The sequence below is a fragment of the Podarcis tiliguerta genome (genome assembly GCF_965153285.1).
Source record: "Podarcis tiliguerta genome assembly, chromosome: 3".
Taxonomy (NCBI): domain Eukaryota; kingdom Metazoa; phylum Chordata; class Lepidosauria; order Squamata; family Lacertidae; genus Podarcis; species Podarcis tiliguerta.
The window spans coordinates 107954986-107978359 of record NC_139536.1 but is presented as its reverse complement, the minus strand read 5'-3'; the positions used below and the strand labels follow the sequence as shown (position 1 = coordinate 107978359).

The 23374-nt window shown below is 45.5% G+C and overlaps 1 protein-coding gene across 8 annotated transcripts in view; it reads right to left on the bottom strand.

The window, feature by feature from the left end:
* The window catches only part of FGF18 (fibroblast growth factor 18), a 223655-nt gene that overhangs the window by 59043 nt on the left and 141238 nt on the right, over positions 1-23374 (bottom strand). For 7 of the 8 annotated variants that reach the window (XM_083431999.1, XM_083432000.1, XM_083432003.1 and 4 more), the window contains one exon: positions 10079-10259. In XM_083431999.1, the coding sequence (XP_083288125.1) occupies positions 10079-10259 (181 nt within the window). Of the gene's footprint in view, positions 1-10078; positions 10260-12265; positions 12372-23374 lie in introns of those variants that run through there. The other variant, XM_083432004.1, reaches the window with a different exon arrangement.

Here is a 23374-nt window from a genome sequence, read left to right as displayed (position 1 = left end):
GTGGCTCCATTGTCTCACTTCCTCTCAAATTGCTCACAGATGGGATCCTATTTCTAACGCTGCAACTCTAGAGGGAACGCTTAAATCGCTGCCTGGAATTGTACACACAGTCGCAGTCTCAAAACTCCTTCTCAAAAGGGCTTCAATTATCTTCAAGGCATTTCCATTCATAATTTCCTCCGTTAAAAGGTTTAACGAGCAAAATTAGCGTTGTGCCTCAAACTTGGCATCCCCCTGCCATGCTTGTTACATGAAAATAAGAGGTTAGGATTTCCCAGAGAAATCCGTCTGCTCAGGGGGGACAAATGGGAGTTTGTGGGAGGAGGAAGACAGGAGGCACGTCAGAACACCTGATCTACCTGCCCATCTCCAACATTTCTCACAGGTTGTAACAGGGACACATTTGTCTACTAGCATTATACCACGGGTCACTGACATAGCCACCTCCCCATGCAAATGTTTACTCATTGGTGAAGGCACCACTCCACCAGATCATTGCTGCATTCGTTTACTTTGCAATGCCCTGATCTCCACTGGTTTGAAACGTCAAAAATAATGGTGAAGGCGGTGAAGGTCCTGTGTGAGTGTCTGGAGGCGGTTAGAGGATGGATGGCGGCTAACAGATTGAGGTTGGATCCTGACAAGACAGAAGTACTGTTTTGGGGGGACAGGAGGCGGGCAAGTGTGGAGGACTCTGGTCCTGAATGGGGTAACTGTGCCCCTGAAGGACCAGGTGCGCAGCCTGGGAGTCATTTTGGACTCACAGCTGTCCATGGAGGCGCAGGTTAATTCTGTGTCCAGGGCGGCTGTCTACCAGCTCCACCTGGTATGCAGCCTCAGACCCTACCTGCCTGTGGACTGTCTTGCCAGAGTGCTGCATGCTCTAGTTATCTCCTGCATGGACTACTGCAATGCGCTCTACGTGGGGCTAACTTTGAAGGTGACCCGGAAACTGCAATTAATCCAGAATGCGGCAGCTAGACTGGTGACTGGGAGTGGCCACCGGGACCACATAACACTGGTCCTGAGAGATCTGCATTGGCTCCCAGTACGTTTCTGAGCACAATTCAAAGCGTTGGTGCTGACCTTTAAAGCCCTAAACGGCCTCGGTCCTGTATACCTGAAGGAGCGTCTCCACCTCCATTGTTCCACCCAGACACTGAGGTCCAGCGCTGAGGGCCTTCTGGTGGTTCCCTCGCTGCGAGAAGCCAAGTTACAGGGAACCAGGCAGTGGCACCTGCCCTGTGGAACGCCCTCCCACCAGATGTCAAAGAGAAAAGTAACTAGCAAACTTTTAGAAGCCATCTAAAGGCAGCCCTGTTTAGGGAAGCTTTTAATGTTTAATAGATTATTGTATTTTAGGGTTTTTTGGAAGCTGCCCAGATTGGCTGGAGAAACCCAGCCAGATAGGCGGGGTATAAATAATAAATTGTTGTTGTTGTTGTTGTTGTTGTTGTTGTTGTTGTTGTTGTGTTTTCTCGTCAAAGATATACAGGGGGAATACAATTGTTCTGCATTGCACAACATACATCATATGCAGTAGGCTATGTGAAATGGCAGGCTAGGCCTTGCATGATGCCTTCACAAGCTACATCTCCCTCCTGTTCAGAAATCCTGGTGGGGGAAGAGAGCTGGACAACTCTAGCAACTCATACGAACCATGTTCAAACAAGCTATTCCCAAAAGGAGGAATGGTGATTTGCCAGAGACATGGACTGGAAAAGACAGACTGTTCCCAGTCGACAGGGACAGTTGGAGCATACAAAACGTCTGCTGGATGCATTCTGCAGGTGCAGAAGGCAATTAAAGTTAGGAGAAAGTGAGCTGTGATTTATTTATTTATTAAGCCCGGGGGAGGGGGACGTGCCTCACATTTTTCACTCACATGCCTATACATGTCTACTCAGAAGTAATCCCCATGAACTACAAGGGGGCTTACTTTGGACTCTGTATAGGACAGCAGCCTTAAATGACCCAACTGTGCCACACCCCATTACGTTGGTGGAAGTCCATTAGTTGATTCCAGCTCAATGGGCACATCTAATTTAGGTCCCTTATTATCAATGGGTCTACTCTGAGTAGAACTTACCTGGGGACAACCCACACAAAAAAAATACATTTCCTCAAGTATCCCTAGCTGGCATCCTGCCACAACAGTCTTCATGGGACTGTCAACTCCACACGTGCCCAGATTCCTTTTTGCCAAACTCTGCCTATGAATCAGACAACTTGAAGACCTCATCACTCAGTCTGGCACCATAACTAATAATTGTATGGATTTTTTTTTTAAAAAAAAATCACATTATTAATTAATTGTTCTGTTTTACTTACATATAGCGCTTTTTGACCCAAAGACCCCCAGAGTGAGGAACACCATATTAAGAGATATTACACAGAACAATGAAATGCCACAGATCATCATATACGATGCGAGCCAGCAAAATCATAGCGTTGGTAAAGAGCAATGTTCAAACATCACAGTGGGGGCAATTTTGTGGGTAATTTTCTGTTATGTGCCATTCCTCCTATAAAAAAAAAATTAGAAGGCAATGGATGCCAGCACATTTTTAAGACATTTGCAGGGAGCCAACAGTGGTGGGGGCAGTTTTGTTTGTTTTTTTTTAAAATAAAATGTTTGTCTCCCATTAGGCATGAAACAGTTCTCTGGGTGTGCAATTTCTTGTGTATATGATATACATTGGGGGCGGGGGAGGTACACAAATATTGTAGTCCAGGAGTTCATGTGCCCAAAAAAGTTGCTCAGAGTAGAAGTTCACTTCTAGACCAGGGGTCAGCAAACCTTTCCAGCAGGGGGCCAGTCCACTGTCCCTCAGACCTTGTGAAGGGCCGGACTAAATTTTTTTTTAAAAAAAAATGAACAAATTCCTATGCCCCACAAATAACCCAGAGGTGCATTTTTAATAAAAGCACACATTCTACTCATGTAAAAACACCAGGCAGAACCCACAAATAACCCAGAGATGCATTTTAAATAAAAGGACACATTCTACTCATGTAAAAACACGCTGATTCCCGGACTGTCCATGGGCCGGAATTAGAAGGTGATTGGGCCGGATCCGGCCCCTGGGCCTTAGTTTGTCTACCCATGTTCTAGACCAGTGGTTCTCAACCTGTGTGTCCCCAGATGTTGTTGGACTACAACTCCCATCATCCCTGAGCTCTGGCCTTGCTAGCTAGGGGCGATGGGAGTTGTAGTTCTCAAAAATAACTGGAGACCCACAGGTTGAGAAAGGCTGTTCTAGACAAACACATTTTTCTCCCTGGACTCTATCTGCCTCAAAAAGGCAGAAACACGGCCGGCGAAATAAAGAATGAAATCTTAAAAGCACAGATGTTTCAAATAAGACGATTACGGCACATTTTAAATGGTTGCTGAACCTTTCAGAACAGAATCCAAGGTGACGGTAATTGAGCCATTCCCCTAACCCTGAGAATCCTGGGAGGTCCGGCTCACTTTGCAGTTTGTGGTTCAACAAAGCCAGCCTTGCCCATGCTTCGAATTCACGTCGCTGCACCGTCATTCCTGACATCTTTTTAGCCGCTTTCGAGGAGAAACTTGCCTGCCCTACCCACCCACACCACCCAAATCTGGTGGGAGAGAATGAGATGGGTGGAGACAGCCAAACGTTGGGCAGAAGACAAACACGCAAGCAAGCAGCTGGCCCAAATGCAAGCTTTCTTGCCTCGGCCCAATCGTGGGTTCCCCCATATGACCGCACAGCTGCCACAGTGAGTGATCATCATTATGTTGAGGTCATCTCTGTCCTGAGGCTAAGTTTGTGAAAATAAATGGCTGTGAAGAAAACGGGTGGGGGGGGGGTGTGAGAGAGGGAGAGACAGAGGGCTTTTTAAAGTTATTTGGTCTTCCTGCCATTCTCAGACTGCGAAGGGGAGGCGAACCCAAGCAGAAATATTTGGCTTAAAGAGAAAATAGCCATAGGACTGGTTCCACGGCAAATAAATTACAGATCAGAGTTGCAGCTCATAGAGGGCATTGACTGATCCACAACAGTCAGGCTGTTTGTGCGCACCCAGTTCTTAGGGAGAAGTACCAATTTCCAAATAGCATTCTTTAATTGATACTTGCCCAAAAAGAGGCTTGTGATTATCTAGTCATGTTTTCGCTTCGGCTCTGTATTACCTTCCTGCAGTTCGTATTTCCACTTGTTTTCTGATGGCAGAAAAAATATATATGCTACCATTTGATCCCTCCCCTTCTCCTGAGTTTGTAATGGATTGTAGGTAGGGGAAGTGGGATTGTTGTTGGTGGTGTTGTTGTTTAGTCGTTTAGTCATTTCCGACTCTTCGTGACCCCATGGACCGGAGCACGCCAGGCACTCCTGTCTTCCACTGCCTCCCGCAGTTTGGTCAAACTCATGCTGGTAGCTTCAAGAACACTGTCCAACCATCTCGTCCTCTGACGTCCCCTTCTCCTTGGGCCCTCCATCTTTCCCAGCATCAGGGTCTCTTCCAGGGAGTCTTCTCTTCTCATGAGGTAGCCAAAGTATTGGAGCCTCAGCTTCACGATCTGTCCTTCCAGTGAGCACTCAGGGCTGATTGCTCTGAATGTGGGATTGTTAATCATCATCAAAATCATCGTCATATCTATTTTTATCACACTTATGACAGAATGCATAATAATAATAATAATAATAATAATAATAATAATAATAATAATAATTTATTTATACCCCACCCATCTGGCTGGGTTTCCACAGCAACTCTGGGTGGCTTCAACAAAATATTAAAATATCGTAATACATCAAACATTAAAAGCTTCCCTAAACAGGGCTGCCTTCAGATGTCTTCTAAAAGTCTGGTAGTTGTTTTTCTCTTTGACATCTGGTGGGAGGGCATTCCACAGGGCGGGTGCCACTACCAAGAAGGTCCTCTGCCTGGTTCCCTGTAACTTGCTTTCTTGCAGTGAGGGAACCGCCAGAAGGCCCTCGGCACTGGACCTCAGTGTCCGGGTAGAACGATGGGGGTGGAGACGCTCCTTCAGGTATACAGGACCGAGGCCATTTAGGGCTTTAAGGTCAGCACCAACACTTTGAATTGTGCTTAGAAATGACATGCAGGGGATTTCCATCTCCTGCCCAGGGCACAGATCAGAACCAGATCTAGGTATCCATGTGGCTCTCCAGATTTTCAAAACATAGAGGATCTCCAGACCAAGAAAGGAGAAAGTGAGAGACAGCAGCCATTGGAGGAGAACATTGCATGGACAAACGGGCATCAGAGGAGGTGCAATCCACATTAAATTGAAGCATGGATGTGTCTATTCTACTGCTGCTTTATAATTTGAACCCAACAACCACAAGTTCTAATGGTGAAATGCAACCTAGGACATCACATTATCCTAAAGAAGACCACTGGTCAGCTAGCTTCAAATGGTCTACACCAGGAGTCAGTAAACTTTTTCAGCAGGGGGCCGGTCCACTGTCCCTCAGACCTTGTTGGGGGCCAGACTATATTTTTTTTGGGGGGGGAATAAAATGACGCAAGAGCAGCACGAGCCCCAGTGGCTGCTTACCTGTGTCTTGCAAGCAGCAGGGGCTTGCAGTGGCGGAGGAACGATGAGCACCATGCAAAAGGGCTCCGGAGAGGGGCTGCTTAAAATGGCAACTGCTCAAGCGCTGCTGCTGCTGGCACCAACAAAGCCCAGCTCCCTTCCTCCTCTAGGCAGGGCGGGGAGAAGCCAGGAGGAGGGAGGGAAGAGGAGGAGGCGCCGGCACCGCCACTGCCGTGTGAGGAAGAGGAAGGGAGAGGAAAAGAACGCAAGCGCTGGCGATCTACGCGGCGATTCCCAGACCATCTGCGGGCTGGATCCAGAAGGCAATTGGGCCTGATCCAGCCCGTGGGCCTTAGTTTGCCGACCCATGATCTACACTGACTGGTATTATTAGCTAGTCAGCACTGGCGATCCACGCGGCGATTCCCAGACCATCTGCGGGCTGGATCCAGAAGGCAGTTGGGCCTGATCCAGCCCGTGGGCCTTAGTTTGCTGACCCATGATCTACACTGACTTGTATTATTAGCTAGTCAGCCTTTTGGACTTCTCTATCTAGAGAAGCCCAGAATCAACCCTATGACCTGCTTTACCAACTGAGCTCTGACCCACCCAACCCCATTATCCAAAAATCCAGTTCATTCAACTTCAGCGTGTCCTGTGCAGTATTATAGCCATGCAACCTCCGTATAATTTGTCATTTCCCCCAAATGTTTTGGCTCTCGGCAGACCATTCAGGTATGAAGTTGAACCGTGCACAAAACAATACTGCCCAGCACAGAGGAACTTTAAAATTACCTCTTAGCCAAACACTTAAGTCTGATACTTGGTAATACAATCTCTGAGCTGTGAAGTACAGATAAAGGCCTTTCCTAACCCAAGCAGTACCACACACAAAGAGGGAACAAAGAGTATAGAATGTCTTCCCTCTTTTGTACGATGAAAATCTAGTGTTTCAAAATACATACTGCCTGGTTTCCTATCTGTACCATCAGTGTGAGATACTGTGTAATGTGTATCTTTTCTCCTTTCCTCCTCCTGTCCTCCCCCCAACTTTTTTTTTTTAAAGTCAGGGCATGAAAAAGAATTAGTAAACCATTTCACATTCTTATCCTGGATGCTGGAGGTGGGGGACATCTTAGAGAATTAAAAGATGGAAATCTAATTAATGAGCAGTCACATTTTAAGTAATCTGTCCAGGCGTAATCCTCCTCATGTTTCTCAATGATCTAAAAGCACTTCAGAAATATTAAGCATCCTGCCACGGTGAAATATCTCGAAAGTAGCTAGCATTTAGACTTAGCCTGATTAATATCTGATTAAATGGATCCCAGCTCCTTTCAGAAGCAATACATCAAAAGGATCATTACACAAACTCAATTTCATCTATTTTTGGCCGGTGTTTTCTGTTTGAGAATTTAATGCAAGGAGGCTTTTAATGCGCTTTAGTGGGTCTGTAAACACTGAATGCTTAGAAGTAGTATGACAGTAGTCACCCCGTTAATGTCGCAAAACTCCTCACCTTTGAGGCTCAATTCTGGGGCACTAGAATTCTGGGACGCGGGTGGCACTGTGGGTTAAACCACAGAGCCTGGGACTTGCCGATCAGAAGGTCGGCGGTTCAAATCCCCACGACGGGGTGAGCTCCTGTTGCTCGGTCCCAGCTCCTGCCAACCTAGCAGTTCGAAAGCACGTCAAAGTGCAAGTTGATAAATAGGTACCACTCCGGCGGGAAGGTAAAGGGCGTTTCCGTGCACTGCTCTGGTTCGCCAGAAGCAGCTTAGTCATGCTGGCCACATGACCCGGAAGCTGTACACCAGCGAGATGAGTGCCGCAACCCCAGAGTCGGCCACGACTGGACCTAATGGTCAGGGGTCCCTTTACCTTTACTAGGCTCAATAGGGCTACTGGAATGTTGATAAGATAGACTAAATCCCAAGAAACTCTCTTGATACAAGCAGAAGAGGGGGAGAAAAGCGTGTCACCTTAACTCCAGCAGCGACACGAAAGCTAATAAAGGCCATAGGAAGCATCTCAGAAAGATTTTGGTGTCCGGTTGCCTGAAGAAAGCCATCATACATATGAATGAAATGTCGGTTCTCCAGTTCTGTCAAGCTATAGTCTTCCACTGGCTGCTCCTGCCCTGCTCTGAAGCCCAACAAGAGGTAAGCAAGGTTGCTTTCCTCTCTGTCTGGTTGCGCTAGGTATGGACTGATGCTATGAGCATACCCACAGAGAGCATGGCACCAGCAGTTGCCATGTTGCTGCAATGGTCAATGCACTCTGGGCAGCTTCCAGCAGAATATAAAAACATTTTAAAACACCAAACATTAAAAACTTCCCAATACAGGACTGCCTTGAGATGCCTTCTAAAAGCTCTGTAGTTCTTTATCTCCTCGACATCGGGTGGGAGGGTGTTCCACAGGGAAGGCACCACTGCCGAGAAGGCCTTCTGCCTGGTTCCCTGCAACTTCACTTCTCGCAGTGAGGAAACTACCAGAAGACCCTCAGAGATGGGCCTTGCCTGAAGATTGACAGAGAAGAAGTGCAGTCGAGATATCCCCCTGGAACACTGTTCCCAGAGAGACCCATCAGGTTTGCTCTATCCTTACCATGTGGAAAGCAGTTAAGGCTGCAATGCAGAACATACGTACTAGGGAGTAAGCCCCATTCAGCTCAATGGGACTTACTTCTGAATAAACACACTTAGGTTTGGACTGTAGGGCTTTCTTATTCCACAATGCCACCAAAATTATCTACCCAAACAGCAGAAGGTGATGGTTCATGCAAATCCTCAATTTCTTCAGCAACATTACATGATCCTAGATTACACGTTCTGCTCATGGCAAGGTTAGTGTAGACAAAGGAAATATCTTCGCTAGGGAATCAAAATGGTTAAGGGGGGAAACTGGGATTTCTTTACTTTGGGTCAAGCTTCTCGTTTATCAAAATCACTGATAGAGGATCAGAATACTAGAGATGTTTGCAGTCGAACAGTGTGTTACATAATTGTGTAATTATGCCTTATAAACACTGATATGCACTACTAAAACTGAATGTGATTCTGCAATTGCTTCCTTCTGTCTGCCGATGATAAAGATGATGTTCCCCTGCCTCCGAATATTCATGGGGATTTCTCAATAAATTAATAAAATAGGTCCTTTCTTCAACCAGCATTCAGAAGCCAAAACAGATAGCTACTTTAACAGAATTCGCTTGTTAAATTTTAACAAGTTGCAATTTGTAATATTTAAGGCATTGTGTCATTGTTGTTCTTGCACATCAAAGCCCCATGACCACCCTGTTCCCTAAGGTGAAAATAACTAGACAACACACGGCATATTGGTTTTGGGGATCAAATAAGGCCACAACGGTTACAGGTGTGAGGTTTGGCCATAGGCATTGTGGCAGGCAATGGCGCATTTCACTCCTGCCCGTCCCTGCAAGCCAGTCATTTGAACTTCCCCTGGGCACGGTGCCAAGTTGGTCAATTGGTCCCATGCCCAGGGAAACGCCCACCAAACTCCTGCCGCCATTGGCCCCTTTGGCAGCAGGAATAGGTTCCAGCCTGTGATAGGCTGGTTTTTAACGGAGGCCCGGGACCCACCCGCAAAGCTGCCTGCCCCAAAAAGGGGTAAATTCATTAGCCACCCTTGGATGAAATATCTTTTGTGGCTATGTGACCGAATGCAATTTTAAAGGAAGAAAAATGCCCACGATCACTTACACACGCATACACCCCAAGGATGTGCATTTAATTTTAGCGAACACAATAATCACATTAGGAAAGGTGTACTGCAAAGGCACAGGATCTGATCAGAGGGATCAGGTGACATAAAAGTTAATCCCATGTGTCCAGTTGACTAATCAGTCAGCTTCGAGGCATGAAAAAGCCTTTTCACTGAGGCTGTGTGGTGTAGAGATTAGCCTTTTGAACTACGGCCAGAGGGTGGAGGTGGGAAGCATAGAGCATGCCTGTCCATTTGAGTGTAGAATCATAGAATTGTAGAGTTGGAAGGGGTCCTGAGGGTCATCTAGTCCAACCCCCTGCAATGCAGGAATCCTGGCCACAGCAGTCCCTGGGTGGGCTTGAACCACCAATCTCCTGCTTAACAGCAAAACACACTAACCCACTGAAGAAACAATCTCTCTGTATCTGACAACATACTAAGGGTGCCACAGGAACCTAAAGTAGCAACGATTGACTCAAGCTGGAGGCAAATTAACTGGTTCAATTAGGGCAAAACCATCTCGTGTCTCATCCTCAGCCATTTTAATTCTTACCGTAAAATTCACCAGTTCACCTAAGCAATTGGCATCCAGTTTGCCTCAGTTCTAACTGGCTATGCCTACACAGGCATCTGTTATTGGCTCAATATCATATATATATATATATATATATATATATATATATATATATATAGGCTAGGCCTAATATATTCCTCACTGTGCAGATGACACTGAAGGCAATGAAAGTACCTACCCCTGCCTCCCTCCCAGATTCACAGATTGGAAGTTGGCATAGCAAATAAACGGAAATCCTCTTACCATATTTGTCTCCATCTTCTCCTTTGGCACTGATCCGTCTACCTAGAACTTGAATATGTTTCCCACTCGTTCTGCTGTACAGCTGATAGAGTCTGAGCTGCTTCCTGCTCACATCGTCTCGCGCTCGTGTTTGATTTTCCACGTGTATCCGAAAATCCACATTTTCTTCGGCGACAAACATCTATTTTTATTTTTATTTTAAAGAAGGGGAAAAGCAGACAGTAAACTAGGGCAATGTTGTTGATTCACAAATGCAAGTAACACTTTAAAAGGTAAAAAAGGTAAAGGACCCCTGGACGGTTAAGTCCAGTCAAAGGCGACTATGGGGTTGTGGCACTCATCTCGCTTTCAGGCCAAGGGAGCCGGCATTTGTCCGCAGACAGCTTTCTGGGTCATGCGGCCAGTGGGACTAAACCACTTCAGGCGCAATGGAACACTGTGACAGAAACCAGAGCACACAGAAATGGCATTTACCTTCCCGCCACAGCGGTACCCATTTATCTACTTGCACTGGCGTGCTTTCAAACTGCTAGGCTGGCAGGAGCTGGGACAGAGCAATGGGAGCTCACTCTGTTGGGGATTCGAACCGCCGACCTTCTAATCGGTGAGCCCAAAAGGCTCAGTGGTTTAGACCACAGCACCACCCGTATCCCTGCTAGCTGAAATTCAAGAGATCATCAAAAACTTTGCTGCAAAATATTGTCGCAAACCAAACAGCGTTTGGTCACCACTATTGTCTACCGATCTGCACCTCCTCTCTTCTCTTGACCCTTCATCCAGTTCCACACTTTAAAAGTCTAATAACAGTATTAATTTTTAGAAGGGCTATCACCAGGGGCAGGTGATGCCTCCACAAAGGATGTGGGTGACATCTACCTGCCCAACCTTGGCTCTAGCCAAAGAAAGTTCTTATCTACTCCTCCCATGGAAGCTACCTACAAGCCATGATAGTTATCTTCCATGTTTAGAGGCGATACACCTCTGAATACCAGATTCTGAAGACAAACAAGAGGGGAGGGCTTTTGCCCTCAATCATTGCTGGTCAGTTCCTGAGAGTAATTTGCCCGAGCCTGCCGTTGTATAGAGAATGCTGCGCTAGGTGGAATCAAGTGATGTGCCCAAGATCACAGACGCAATGGAGACTGGTCCATTTGGATGAAAGGGGCACTGCCCCCTCAGCAGTGGCGTAGCATGGGTTGTCAGCACCTGGGGCAAGGCAAGTAATTTGCGCCCCCTAACCTGTGGATTTGCGCCCCCTAACCCTAACCCCCAGATGTTGTGCCCGGTGCGGCCGGCCCCCCCTGCACCCCCCACGCTATGCCACTGCCCCTCAGTCTGCCTTCGGCCAGTCCCCAATGTCTGTCTTTTCGCTTATATCCAGTGAAGGGGGTGACTGCATTGCTTCCTTCTCCTCCTTGGTTTCAGCCACAGAAAGGAAGATGGGGACAAAATTAGAATTACAATGGTACCTCGGGTTACATACATTTCAGGCTACATACGCTTCAGGTTACAGACTCCGCTAAGCCAGAAATAGTACCTCAGGTTAAGAACTTTGCTTCAGGATGAGAACAGAAATTGTGCTCCAGCAATTGTGGCAGCAGGAGGCCCCATTAGCTAAAGTGGTGCTTCAGGTTAAGAACAGTTTCAGGTTAAGAACAGACCTCCAGAACGAATTAAGTTCTTAACCCGAGGTACCACTGTAGTTGACTCTGCTTGTCATTTGCTCTGATCCAACCTACAACCCACCACAGCAGTATCTATTTATCTACTTGCATTGGTGCTTTTGAACTGCTAGGTTGGCAGGAGCTGGGACAGAGCCACAGGAGCTCATCCCATCATGTGGACTTGAACTGCCAACCTCAAGATCAGCAGGCATGAGAGGCTCAGTGGTTTAGACCACAGCGCCACCCACGTCCACTTCCTGTAAGTAGAGAGGCCCTGTAACAGATGGATTGCCTACTTGCCTGCGCTTTGCCTTGCCTGCTGCTTCTCTGTCCGCATGCTGCTGCCCATTTCGGTGAGATGACCACGACACTCAAACTTCTGCTGGCCACCTCACTAAGAAAAGAATATACAGGGCCCACCATCTGCTTCCAATTCACTGAGAAAGCCCATTTCACTGAGACAGAGATTGTGCTGACATGTACCTGCTTTTGGCAGCTTCCGCATGATAAATATTCTGCCTACATTCTACTGCCTGCCTGAGTGGAAGAGGAATGAAGATGAATGAATGCCTCTCCCCACAAGATGATGCTCCCTGCCTGAAGGACAGGGCTGCCCACTGTGGCCCATGCTAGCCGCCTGAGGGAGAAAAACTGGCCACTGTGATCTCATGCTGATGCTGCCTATTTCACAGACTGGCCACTGTGTTCTCACACAGATGTGCCAACCAGAAGGAGAGACACAGGCCATTGTGATGTCATGCTGATGCTGAAGGAGACAGAAACTGGCCCATGTACCAGCCCACAACTGCTGTTCACCTGAATAACAAGGAGGACACTGCCTGGCACGCCAACACATTGCTCACCATGTTCATGAGAATTATGTCCTTTGCACCTTGGACTAAACTGTGGTTTCTTAACTTGTTTTTAATCTCCTGTTCCTGCATATTAGGTTCCCTTACCAGAGGTCTATAATAACAAGGTAATGAATCAACCACATTTATTTGTACATAAAAGATAGGTAAAGGTAAAAGGTAAAGGACTCCTGGATGGTTAAATCCAGTCAAAGGCGACTATGGGGTTGTGGCGTTCATCTCATTTTCAGGCCGAGAGAGCCGGTGTTTGTCCACAGACAGCTTTCTCTGTCATGTGGCCAGCATGACTAAACTGCTTCTGGCGCAATGGAACACCGTGACGGAAACCAGAGTGCATGGAAATGCCGTTTACCTTTTACCTTCACAAAAAAGGTAGCAACCCCAAGGCAGAAGTCACCACAAAGGATTCAAAGGCAATACAAGCATAGATATATGCTATAGCAAAGTAAAATCACCCAACCCGCCCCTTCATTGGGTTGGTTTAACACAGTCATAGAGCATTATTTCAAGGACACTAACCAATTAGCAGTTTACACCTCCAGTAAGGGAACCTATTAACGCCCTATATTTCCTCCCCTGGCTTCATGGCCGAATAGGCATTTTTAGGAGACGGCTACCCTCTAACTCCTGCTGGCTGCTGGTGGGAGCAACTCTGCCTCATGAATGCAAGCACTGGAGATGAGAAATCATCAATCAGACAAAAGCTTGGTAAGGATTTCAGCAATTTGCACAGAGAATAAAAAATAAAAATACTACCTCTTGCACACATCCCTTTTACAAGTGTAGTTTGATTGTCAATTTCTGTTTCTAGATTTCTGCACCAACTTGAAAACTTCCTAAGTCTATATGGAAATTCATATGCATTTTTGCAAGGAATTCTGCACATTATTTCCACTGATATGTGTATTTATTTTTTTCTGCACACCATTCGCTAATATATGCTTTTTGTATACTTTTTTATTGGAGAACTGCATCACAAAATTTTGTTCGAATTTTGGAAAGATAGCTGTGTTCCTATTGATGTCCAAATCAGGTAAAGTTCCATTAAAACAGAACAAAATTCTCCCTCGTTTCTAACTCTACCGCCTCCATTTAAAAATGAAATGAAATGAAACCACAGGGGCTATAATCTAGATTCTAGAGCAAAGCGTCAACATTGAAAGAGTGGCATGTTGACTCTTTCCCTTTTGTAGTTCTTCTCCACACACACACACACACACACAGACACACAGACACACAACCCCCACAGCTTCCCGCCTTCCTCCCACCCTCTAACAACAAAGTAACAGTCTGCTGGTATTTGTAGTTTTGGCTCCTGAATGTATAAATTTCTTCTGTAGGAATATACAGCCACAAAGTCCCCTTAAACACAAAATTGCACAATCTAAATGGTTGCCTGAATGTTTGGATACCATAACTTATTAAAGAACCAAATGCCACAGCAGAAACGTGCATTTTAAACACTGGATATTTCCTTCATACTTCAGTAGAGATGTTTCCCCTCCTCGAAGTTCAATCCGTAGCCACTCAACCCAGTCGCAGAGTTCAGAGCAATAGATGCTCTGAAATGCATTTAATGCAGCCCATTGTTATGCACATGAGAAAATGTGCGGTTGAGGCACAGTGCCTTTTTAATTTAGTGGATGTGGTTCTCAATTTATTTCAGAAGCCTCAAGCACATTTAAAAGACAACAACTCCAGCGCAGTCTTTGAGGGCAGGTCAGGTGCAAGTTGCTGGAAAACAGGCTGGTACAATGACTCAGATTGACAATATAGGTTGTGTGTGTGTGTGTGTGTGTGTGTGTATGTACACACACAAAACACCAAACCATCTATCTCACATGAAAAAAGAATACTGTTAATGGTGTGTGAATGTTACCCTTCCCACCTCACAAGGCATCTCAACAATTTAAAATTATGCCCTCTGAAACTCTTGTAGTTGTTTCGCTTAAAAAGGGATACTTGAATTTTACATCGAGTTTCTCTTCTGGTGAAATTCAGCAGCTCCCTAGAGGTGTGCAATATACCCTTTGATGATTTTATTTTTAAGCTTTCCTCAACATTCCCGCAAATTTCAGCTGAGCAGGGCATTCATTTTATATTCATGTCAAATGTCATCAAGGCCCAATTTGGTGGTAACCAAGAAATGCAGAAAAGCTCCCTGAGAGATGTCGCTCATCTTGTTTTTTTAAAAAGTTTTTTGTTTAATGAATTTATGCACTGCCCTTTAACAGACATTTCCTAACTCATTTCTCTTAATTTCCCTGAGAAATCCTTCATTTGTTTGGCCGAAGCATATTCATCGTTAACTTTCACTTTACACAAAATTTAGTGGGAAATTTAACGACTGGTAGAAATATCACTCTGCAATGTAGGGCAGCTTCCAACAGAATATTAAAAACATGATAAAACATCAGACATTGAAAACTTCCCTAAACAGGGTTGCCTTCAGGTGTCTTCTAAAAGTCGGGTAGTTGTTTATCTCCTTGACATCTGATGGGAGGGCGTTCCACAGGGCGGGCGCCACTATTGAGAAGGCCCTCTGCCTGGTTCCCTTTAACCTCACTTCTCGCAGTGAGGGAACCACCAGAAGGCCCTCAGAACTGGACCTCAATGTCTGGGCCGAATGATGGAGGTGGAGACGCTCCTTCAGTTATACTGGGCTGAGGCCGTTTAGGGCTTTAAAGGTCAGCACCAGCACTTTGAATTGTGCTCAGAAATGTACTGGGAGCCAATGAAGGATGCCAAAAGCAGCTTCCAGTCTGGTCTCAGCAGTTTCACAACACTACTGACTTCTGTGGCTCCAGGGCGGTAGTTCTTAAATGGGGGTCTACAAATGACCAGTGGTCCCTATTCTTTTCTCAGGGGAGAAGCAACAAAGAAAACAAAAGTCAAAAATATTGAACTACAGTTTTCTTTGAAATGTCAACTACACGCTGAAGAAGCACCCCACTTTTCTCTTTTAAACTGAAAGGTTGCTTGCCTCTTCAGCTGTATATATTGCTGCTGTTGTAATAAAAATAAATAAGAATCCCCCTGCTGTGTACATACATGTTTCCTCTCATGCTTGCATATGCCTTGGTTGGTTTGAGTCAGCTATATTTGGCCATAGGTAAGAATATGAAGAGGTGTACTACTACAGGGGAAGAGCCCTCAATTAGGAAAACAAAACAACTGGCAAACAGACTTTCCCCCTATAGCAATTCTCTGTCTTCTTGCTTTCTATATAATCGTCTTCCTTTTTGTAGAAGGAGTTAAAGGTAAAGGTAAAGGGACCCCTGACCATTAGGTCCAGTCGGGACTGACTCTGGGGTTGCGGCGCTCATCTCACTTTACTGGCTGAGGGAGCCGGCGTACAGCTTCTGGGTCATGTGGCCAGCATGACTAATCCACTTCTGGCGAACCAGAGCACCACACGGAAACGCCGTTTACCTTCCCGCCGGAGCAGTACCTATTTATCTACTTGCACTTTGACGTGCTTTCAAACTGCTAGGTTGGCAGGAGCAGGGACCGAGCAATGGGAGCTCACCCCATTGCAGGGATTCGAACCGCCGACCTTCTCATCAACAAGTCCTAGGCTCTGTGGTTTAACCCACAGTGCCACCCGCGTCCCGTAGAAGGAGTTACCAAGCAACTAATGCTTTTTCTTTTTCCCACCTCTTTCTTTGCCTATATTTTATTTACATAACCCATGTTACATCGAAATTTGTGATTATTGTTGTTTCATTTTTGCTATTCCCCTCGAGTCTTGAATGAAAGGGAGAAAATGAATGGCTTAAAAATCAATAATAAAAATATAAGATTAATTAGTCCCATGCAGGACATGCGGATCATCTTACTTTAGCAAAACAATTGTAAACAGGAGCATAGTATACACAGCTTTTCTGAAGTCCCTGTGCTTTGAAAGAACATTCATTTGCAAGAATTAAATATTCCTCCATTTAGGGCCCTTATTGATTTCAAAAAGTAAACAAATGCAAGTCTCTTTGATACATTGAAAATACCTTTTTAAAAGAAGCTTTCAGCCAGTGAACCAACCTCACAGTAATTATTTCCTTCATGACCTTCCAAACATATAAAATTATCTCGGCAAGATCAACAAGAAATATCTAAGATGTCGCTTTTCCAGGTCTGGAAAGAAGGCTAATCACTATTTTGTTTCTATGGTTTTGGCAAACTTCCACTTTACCAATTAGAAAATTTGCAAGGCCACCCCCAGAGTGGTGTTTTTTTAGGCGTGTGTTGAAATGTAACACCCCATTATTTGCTGCCATTTCCTCTCCCAGCCTTGACTGCAAGACCCAAGCCGTTAGGTGGAGGCTACTGCATGGAGGATGACGAGGAAAGACATGTCCCCTTCAGAATTACAGCAGCACCCCCTCTCCCCCCAAAAAGGGCTTATAAAAGGATACACACTGTGTGTAACTGATTACCCAAGCTACCAATGAATGTCAATATACCCAGCCCCTTTTTGACACCACAGCCTGTAAGTATTTATTTCTTAACTAAAATAGAACCAGCGGCAACTAACTAATAGAACTTCTGCAACTAACATAATCAGCAACACTTTTGAATCATAGAATTGCAGAGTTGGAGGAAGAAGAAGAAGAGGAGGAGGAGGAGGAGGAAGAGGAGTTTGGACTTGAAACCCCTCCTTCATGGATCACTGTCTTGTCATGGCGAAGGGGCCTGAATATCTCAGAGAAGCTATGAGCTATGCCGTGCAGGGCCACCTAAGACGGACAGGTCATAGTGTAGAGTTTTGACCAAACGTGATCCACCTGGAGCAGGAACCGGCAAGCCACTCCAGTATACCTGCCAAGAAAACTCCATGGACAAAGACAACAGGCATATAAAAGTTATGACACTGGAAGATGAGCCCCTCAGGTCGGAAGGCATCCAACATGCTACTGAGGAAGAGCGGAGGACAAGTACAAGTAGATTCAGAGCCGATGAAGTGACTGGGCCAAGGCCGAAAGGCTGCTCAGTTGCGGATATGTCTGGAAGCGAAATGAAAGTCCAATGATGTAAAGAAAAATATTGCATAGGAACCTGGAATGTAAGAACCATGAACCTTGGTAAGTTGGATGTGGTCAAAAATGAGATGGCAAGAATAAATATCGACATCAGTGAACTAAAATATATAGGAATAGGCGAAATTCAGTTTGGATGACCATCATATCTACTACTGCGGGCAAGAATTTTGTAAAAGAATGGAGTGGCCCTCATAGTCAACAAAAGAGTGGCGAAAGCTGTACTGGGATGCAATCTCAAAAATGATAGAATGATCTCGATACGAATCCAAGGCAGACCTTTTAACATCACAGTAATCCAAGTTTATGCATCAACTACCAATGCTGAAGAAACTGAAATTGACCAGTTCTATGAAGACTTACAACACCTTCTAGAAGTGACACCAAAGAAGGATGTTCTTCGCATTATAGGTGATTGGAATGCTAAAGTAGGGAGTCAAGAGATCAAAGGAACAACTGGCAAGTTTGGCCTTGGAATTCAAAACGAAGCAGGGCAAAGGCTAATAGAGTTCTGTTGAGAGAACAAGCTGGTCATCACAAACACTCTTTTCCAACAACACAATGGATGACTCTACACACAACTAAACAACTAAACCACAACAATCCCCCCTTTCACTCCCCTTAAGGTGTCTCAAAGTGACTAACAATCTCCTTTCCCTTCCTCTCCCACAACAAACATTCTGTGAGGTGAGTAAGGCTGAGAAACTTCAGAGAAGTGTGACTGGCCCAAGGTCACCCAGCAGCTGCATGTGGAGGAGCGGAGACGCGAACCCGGTTCACCAGATTACGAGTCTACCACTCTTAACCACTACACTACACTGGCTGGAAGGGACTCCAAGAGTCATCTAGAACAAACCCTTGCAATGCAGGCATCTCAGCTAGATCATACATGATAGAGGGTCCTTCAGCCTCTGCTTCTGAAGCTTACAAGGCCTCTCCGCTGACAATGGAAATCACACTTGTATCCAGTTTCCTAATGGCTGCATTTGTTCCAGCAAGCTCTTCTCCCTATCATCATAGAAACCAAACTACAGTACCTTTAAAGGGACAAACTTATAAAAAGAATTATGGAAGCAGCAGCCGCTGAGGCTATTATGAATGCTAAAAAATATTGTATTATATTTTAAGAGTCATGAAGTGATAACACTGTACCATTTGTAAATAAAAACATACGCTTATTGAACAGTTGCCAAACTCACAAGAACACAACCCAAGGTTAATCAATCCTGGGCATCTCTGATTAACGGCTTTTGAGTTACAGAGCTAGGAAAGACCCCACCATCAGTCAAAGCAGGCCAGGGCCACCCCTACAGTGAAGCAGCTGCCTCAGGCGGCAGAAGCTGAGATGCAGAACAGGGCCAGAGCTTGTGAGTGCCATGTGCCCTGCTCTGTTCCTCCCATGCTAGCCTACTGCCCTCAAGTGCAGTGAAAGACTCTGTCCTTTCACCAGCATTGGGGTGAGATTCAACTACAGTGGTACCTCGGGTTACAGACGCTTCAGGTTACATACGCTTCAGGTTACAGACTCTGCTAACCCAGAAATAGTACCTCAGGTTAAGAACTTTGCTTCAGGATGAGAACAGAAATCATGCTGCGGTGACACGGCAACAGCAGGAGGCCCCACAGTTTCAGGTTAAGAACGGAGCTCCGGAACGAATTAAGTTCTTAACCCGAGGTACCACTGTATCAATCCAATCAGCTTCTGTATGTGCCTGGGGGAGAGTGCCCTCTTGTCTTTGCCTCAGGCTGCAAAATGTCTTGAGCCAGCCCCAAAGCAGACAGGAGGGAGGTTCAAAAAGTATCAACATGGTGCTTAGAGAAAAACTTGCACCTAAATATTAGCAAGTCACTGCAGATGGTGACAGCAGTCATGAAATTAAAAGACGCCTGCTTCTTGGGAGAAAAGCAATGACAAGCCAAGACAGCATCTTAAAAAGCAGAGACATCACCTTGCCAACAGAGGTCCGTATAGTTAAAGCCATGGTTTTCCCAGTAGTGATGTATGGAAGTGAGAGCTGTATCACAAAGGCGGCTGATCGCCGAAGAATTGATGTTTTTGAATTACGGTGCTGGAGGAGACTCTTGAGAGTCCCCTGGACTGCAAGAAGATCAAACCTCTCCATTCTGAGGGAAATCAGCCCTTAGTGCTCACTGGAAGGACAGATCCTGAAGCTGCGGCTACAATACTTTGGCCACCTCATGAGAAGAGAAGACTCCCTGGAAAAGACCCTGATGTTGGGAAAGATGGAGGGCACAAGGAGAAGGGGACGACAGAGGACGAGATGGTTGGATAGTGTTCTCGAAGCTACCAGCATGTTTGACCAAACTGCAGGAGGCAGTGGAAGACAGGAGTGCCTGGCGTGCTCTGGTCCATGGGGTCACGAAGAGTCGGATACGACTAAACGACTAAACAACAACACCAGCTAGTTAGACCAGTGGTCAGACTCCATAAAAAGTGGATTGAAATGTTCCATATTTTCATCAGCGTGGACTGTAAAATTTCCCCAGTGAATATTGATGACAGGGGTCTAATGTGCATTGTATGAGCATCCAGCCTTCTGGGGTCTCTCCTGACAAGGACACTGGGGATATTGGAAAGAATTTTACTGTTTCCATGGCATAGTATAAGAAGGCTCAGTTTTCCAGAGTCCCTAATGAGTCTTCTATGGTAAAATGCCATCCCCTTAAAGACGGTTTGGGACTCTGATAAGCAGTGTCATTCCACTTCGAGATCTCTCATCGCTGTTGATGGCTTTCTGAATCTCTTTGGAGCCAATTTGGAATCTAATTTGAGTCTCTCCTGCTACATAATTGATTGGAGTGCTTTTGGATAAGTGAAATTCAATGATGTTCCCTTGAAAAGTCTTTGTTAATGCAGCCTAAGTAAAAAGCACTTAGGGGATGAAGCTGAAATTGAACAGGAAGGAAAGGTTGACGATTGGGTCAAACTTCCCTCCAGCTGCCAGAATTCGGAAATATGAGATGGGACAGAAGCAGAAGGGGCGCTCTGGAGTACAGAGAAGGTGATAGATCTCAGTAAGAACTGAACAACGCTCAAAAGAGTGATGTCATTCCAGCACTCGCTGAACTTTATCACATTGGACCAAGAGCATATTTTGAAATGCCAAAAACTTAAGTAACACTAGGAATTTATTAAATCTTCTGTTCCCCAGCCATTAATAATAATTTTCTGGATATTAGAAGGAAAGCCCTCATGTCCCTAGATGTCAGTGACAGCATATTGTCTTCAGTTTTCTCTCTCTTCTTTTTATTTTACAAACTTTTTTTTAAAAAAAAATGCTTTCTCTAAAACCATGGGCCCACTAAGATACACTGGACTGAATCAGGCTTAGTAAAGGTAAAGGGTAAAGGGACCCCTGACCATTAGGTCCAGTCGTGGCCGACTCTGCGGTTGCGGTGCTCATCTCGCTTTATTGGCCGAGGGAGCTGGCGTACAGCTTCAGGGTCATGTGGCCAGCATGACTAAGCCGCTTCTGGCGAACCAGAGCAGCTCACGGAAATGCCGTTTACCTTCCCGTCGGAGTGGTACCTATTTATCTACTTGCACTGGTATGCTTTCAAACTGCTAGGTTGGCAGAAGCAGGGACTGAACAACGGGAGCGGGGATTCGAACCGCCGACCTTCTGATCGGCAAGCTCTAGGCTCTGTGGTTTAACCCACAGCGCCACCCGCGTCCCGAATCATGCTTAGTTCCCACTAAAATGAATTATACTGATCTTGTCAAGACGTAACTTTCATAATGTTTTCAATGAAACCTAGAAAGTGTTGGTTAGGGTGTGGTGTTGATAATGCTAAGGTTGCAGGTTTGATCCCTGTATGGGACAGCTGCGTATTCCTGCATTGCAGGGGGTTGGACTAGATGATCCTCAGGGTCCCTTCTGACTCTACAATTCTATGATTTCATGAAGAAGAGTCCTGCTGCCAGTGGCCCATCTAGTCCCCAATTCTGTTCTCACAGTGACCAACTAGATGCCTCTGGGATGCCCAAAAGCAGAACCTGCCAGTACGTTTCTGAGCACAAATCAAAGTGTTGGTGCTGACCTTTAAAGCCCTAAATGGCCTCGGTCCTGTATACCTGAAGGAGCGTCTCCACCCCCATCCTTCTGCTTGGACACTGAGGTCCAGCTCTGAAGGCCTTCTGGCAGTTCCCTCCCTGCGAGAAGCCAAGTTACAGGGAACCAGGCAGAGGGCCTTCTCAGTGGTAGCACCTGCCCTGTGGAATGCCCTCCCACCAGATGTCAAAGAGAAGAACAACTACCAGACTTTTAGAAGACATCTGAAGGCAGCCCTGTTTAGGGAAGCTTTTAATATTTAATAGACTATCATATTTTAATATTCTGTTGAAAGCCACCCAGAGTGGCTGGGGAAACCCAGCCAGATGGGCAGGGTATAAATTTATTATTACTATTATTATTATTATTATTATTATTATTATTATTATTATTATATTATTATTATTATTATTATTATTATTATTATTATTATTATTATTATTATTATTATACCTGATTGCAACAGCACTCTCCTCCTGCAGTTTCCAACAACTGATAGATGAAGTCTTTCCAGGTGACTTCTTTATTGAGCATTTACTCTGACTTGCTTGCAGGGATGTATCATCCCACACTTCCCAGTGCCTTTTCTTATCACTTTCCTTACTGCAAAAAGCCTGATTGTTTCTGATTGTTTGAGGAAGTGAGTTTGTCGTTTAAGACCTCCCCATCAACCATAATTGTACAATCCAATTTTGCTGGTTTGTGATTAAAGGTAAAGGTAAAGGGACCCCTGACCATTAGGTCCAGTCGTGGCCGACTCTGAGGTTGTGGCGCTCATCTCGCTTTATTGGCCGAGGGAGCCGGTGTACACCTTCTGGGTCATGTGGCCAGCATGACTAAGCCGCTTCTGGCAAACCAGAGCCGTGCACGGAAACACCGTTTACCTTCCCGCCAGAGTGGTACCTATTTATCTACTTGGACTTTTTGGCATGCTTTCGAACTGCTAGGTGGGCAGGAGCAGGGACCGAGCAACGGGAGCTCACCCCGTCGCAGGGATTCGAACCGCCGAACTTCTGATTGGCAAGTCCTAGGCTCTGTGTTTTAACCCACAGCGCCATCCACATCCCACCCAAATTAAATCCCACCCAAAAACAGAGACATTGTGGAAGCACCCTTAGTGGCAATGGGAATTTAATAGGGATCAAATCCATGGTTACTCTTTTAAGTGGCTCCCTACAAATATTCCCTTGATCCAGGATAATAAATTAACTCAGCAATGGAACGCCAAGTCAACCATGACAGGATTGCAATGCTGTGTAAAACTCAACGCTCCCACCTTCCTGCAACCCACATTTTTTCTTTTGAGGTCGTTTCGCCAAATTATGTTGAATGTTTGGAGCAACAGGGGCGGCCATATTATGGGCAGGTCCAAAGAACCAGTCAACTGAGCCAAAGGGAGTGTTGCTCTGCAGCCCTGTTTGCAGCCCCTGAGAACGACAGCCTTCAGAAGGTCAAGGGATCCCCACAAGCCGCTTTTCAGAGGCTTGCAGGGTTTCCGACAGGAGACGGAGTTTAGCAAGCCTTTCACTTTGTGTAGAGGATCTTGGGATTCCAAACAATTGATTCTGGAAAACATTTTTGTTTCAAACGTCGTAATTGTATCCAGAAATTTGAGACCATCAGATTCTTGACAGAATTGGAAGGACAACAATTA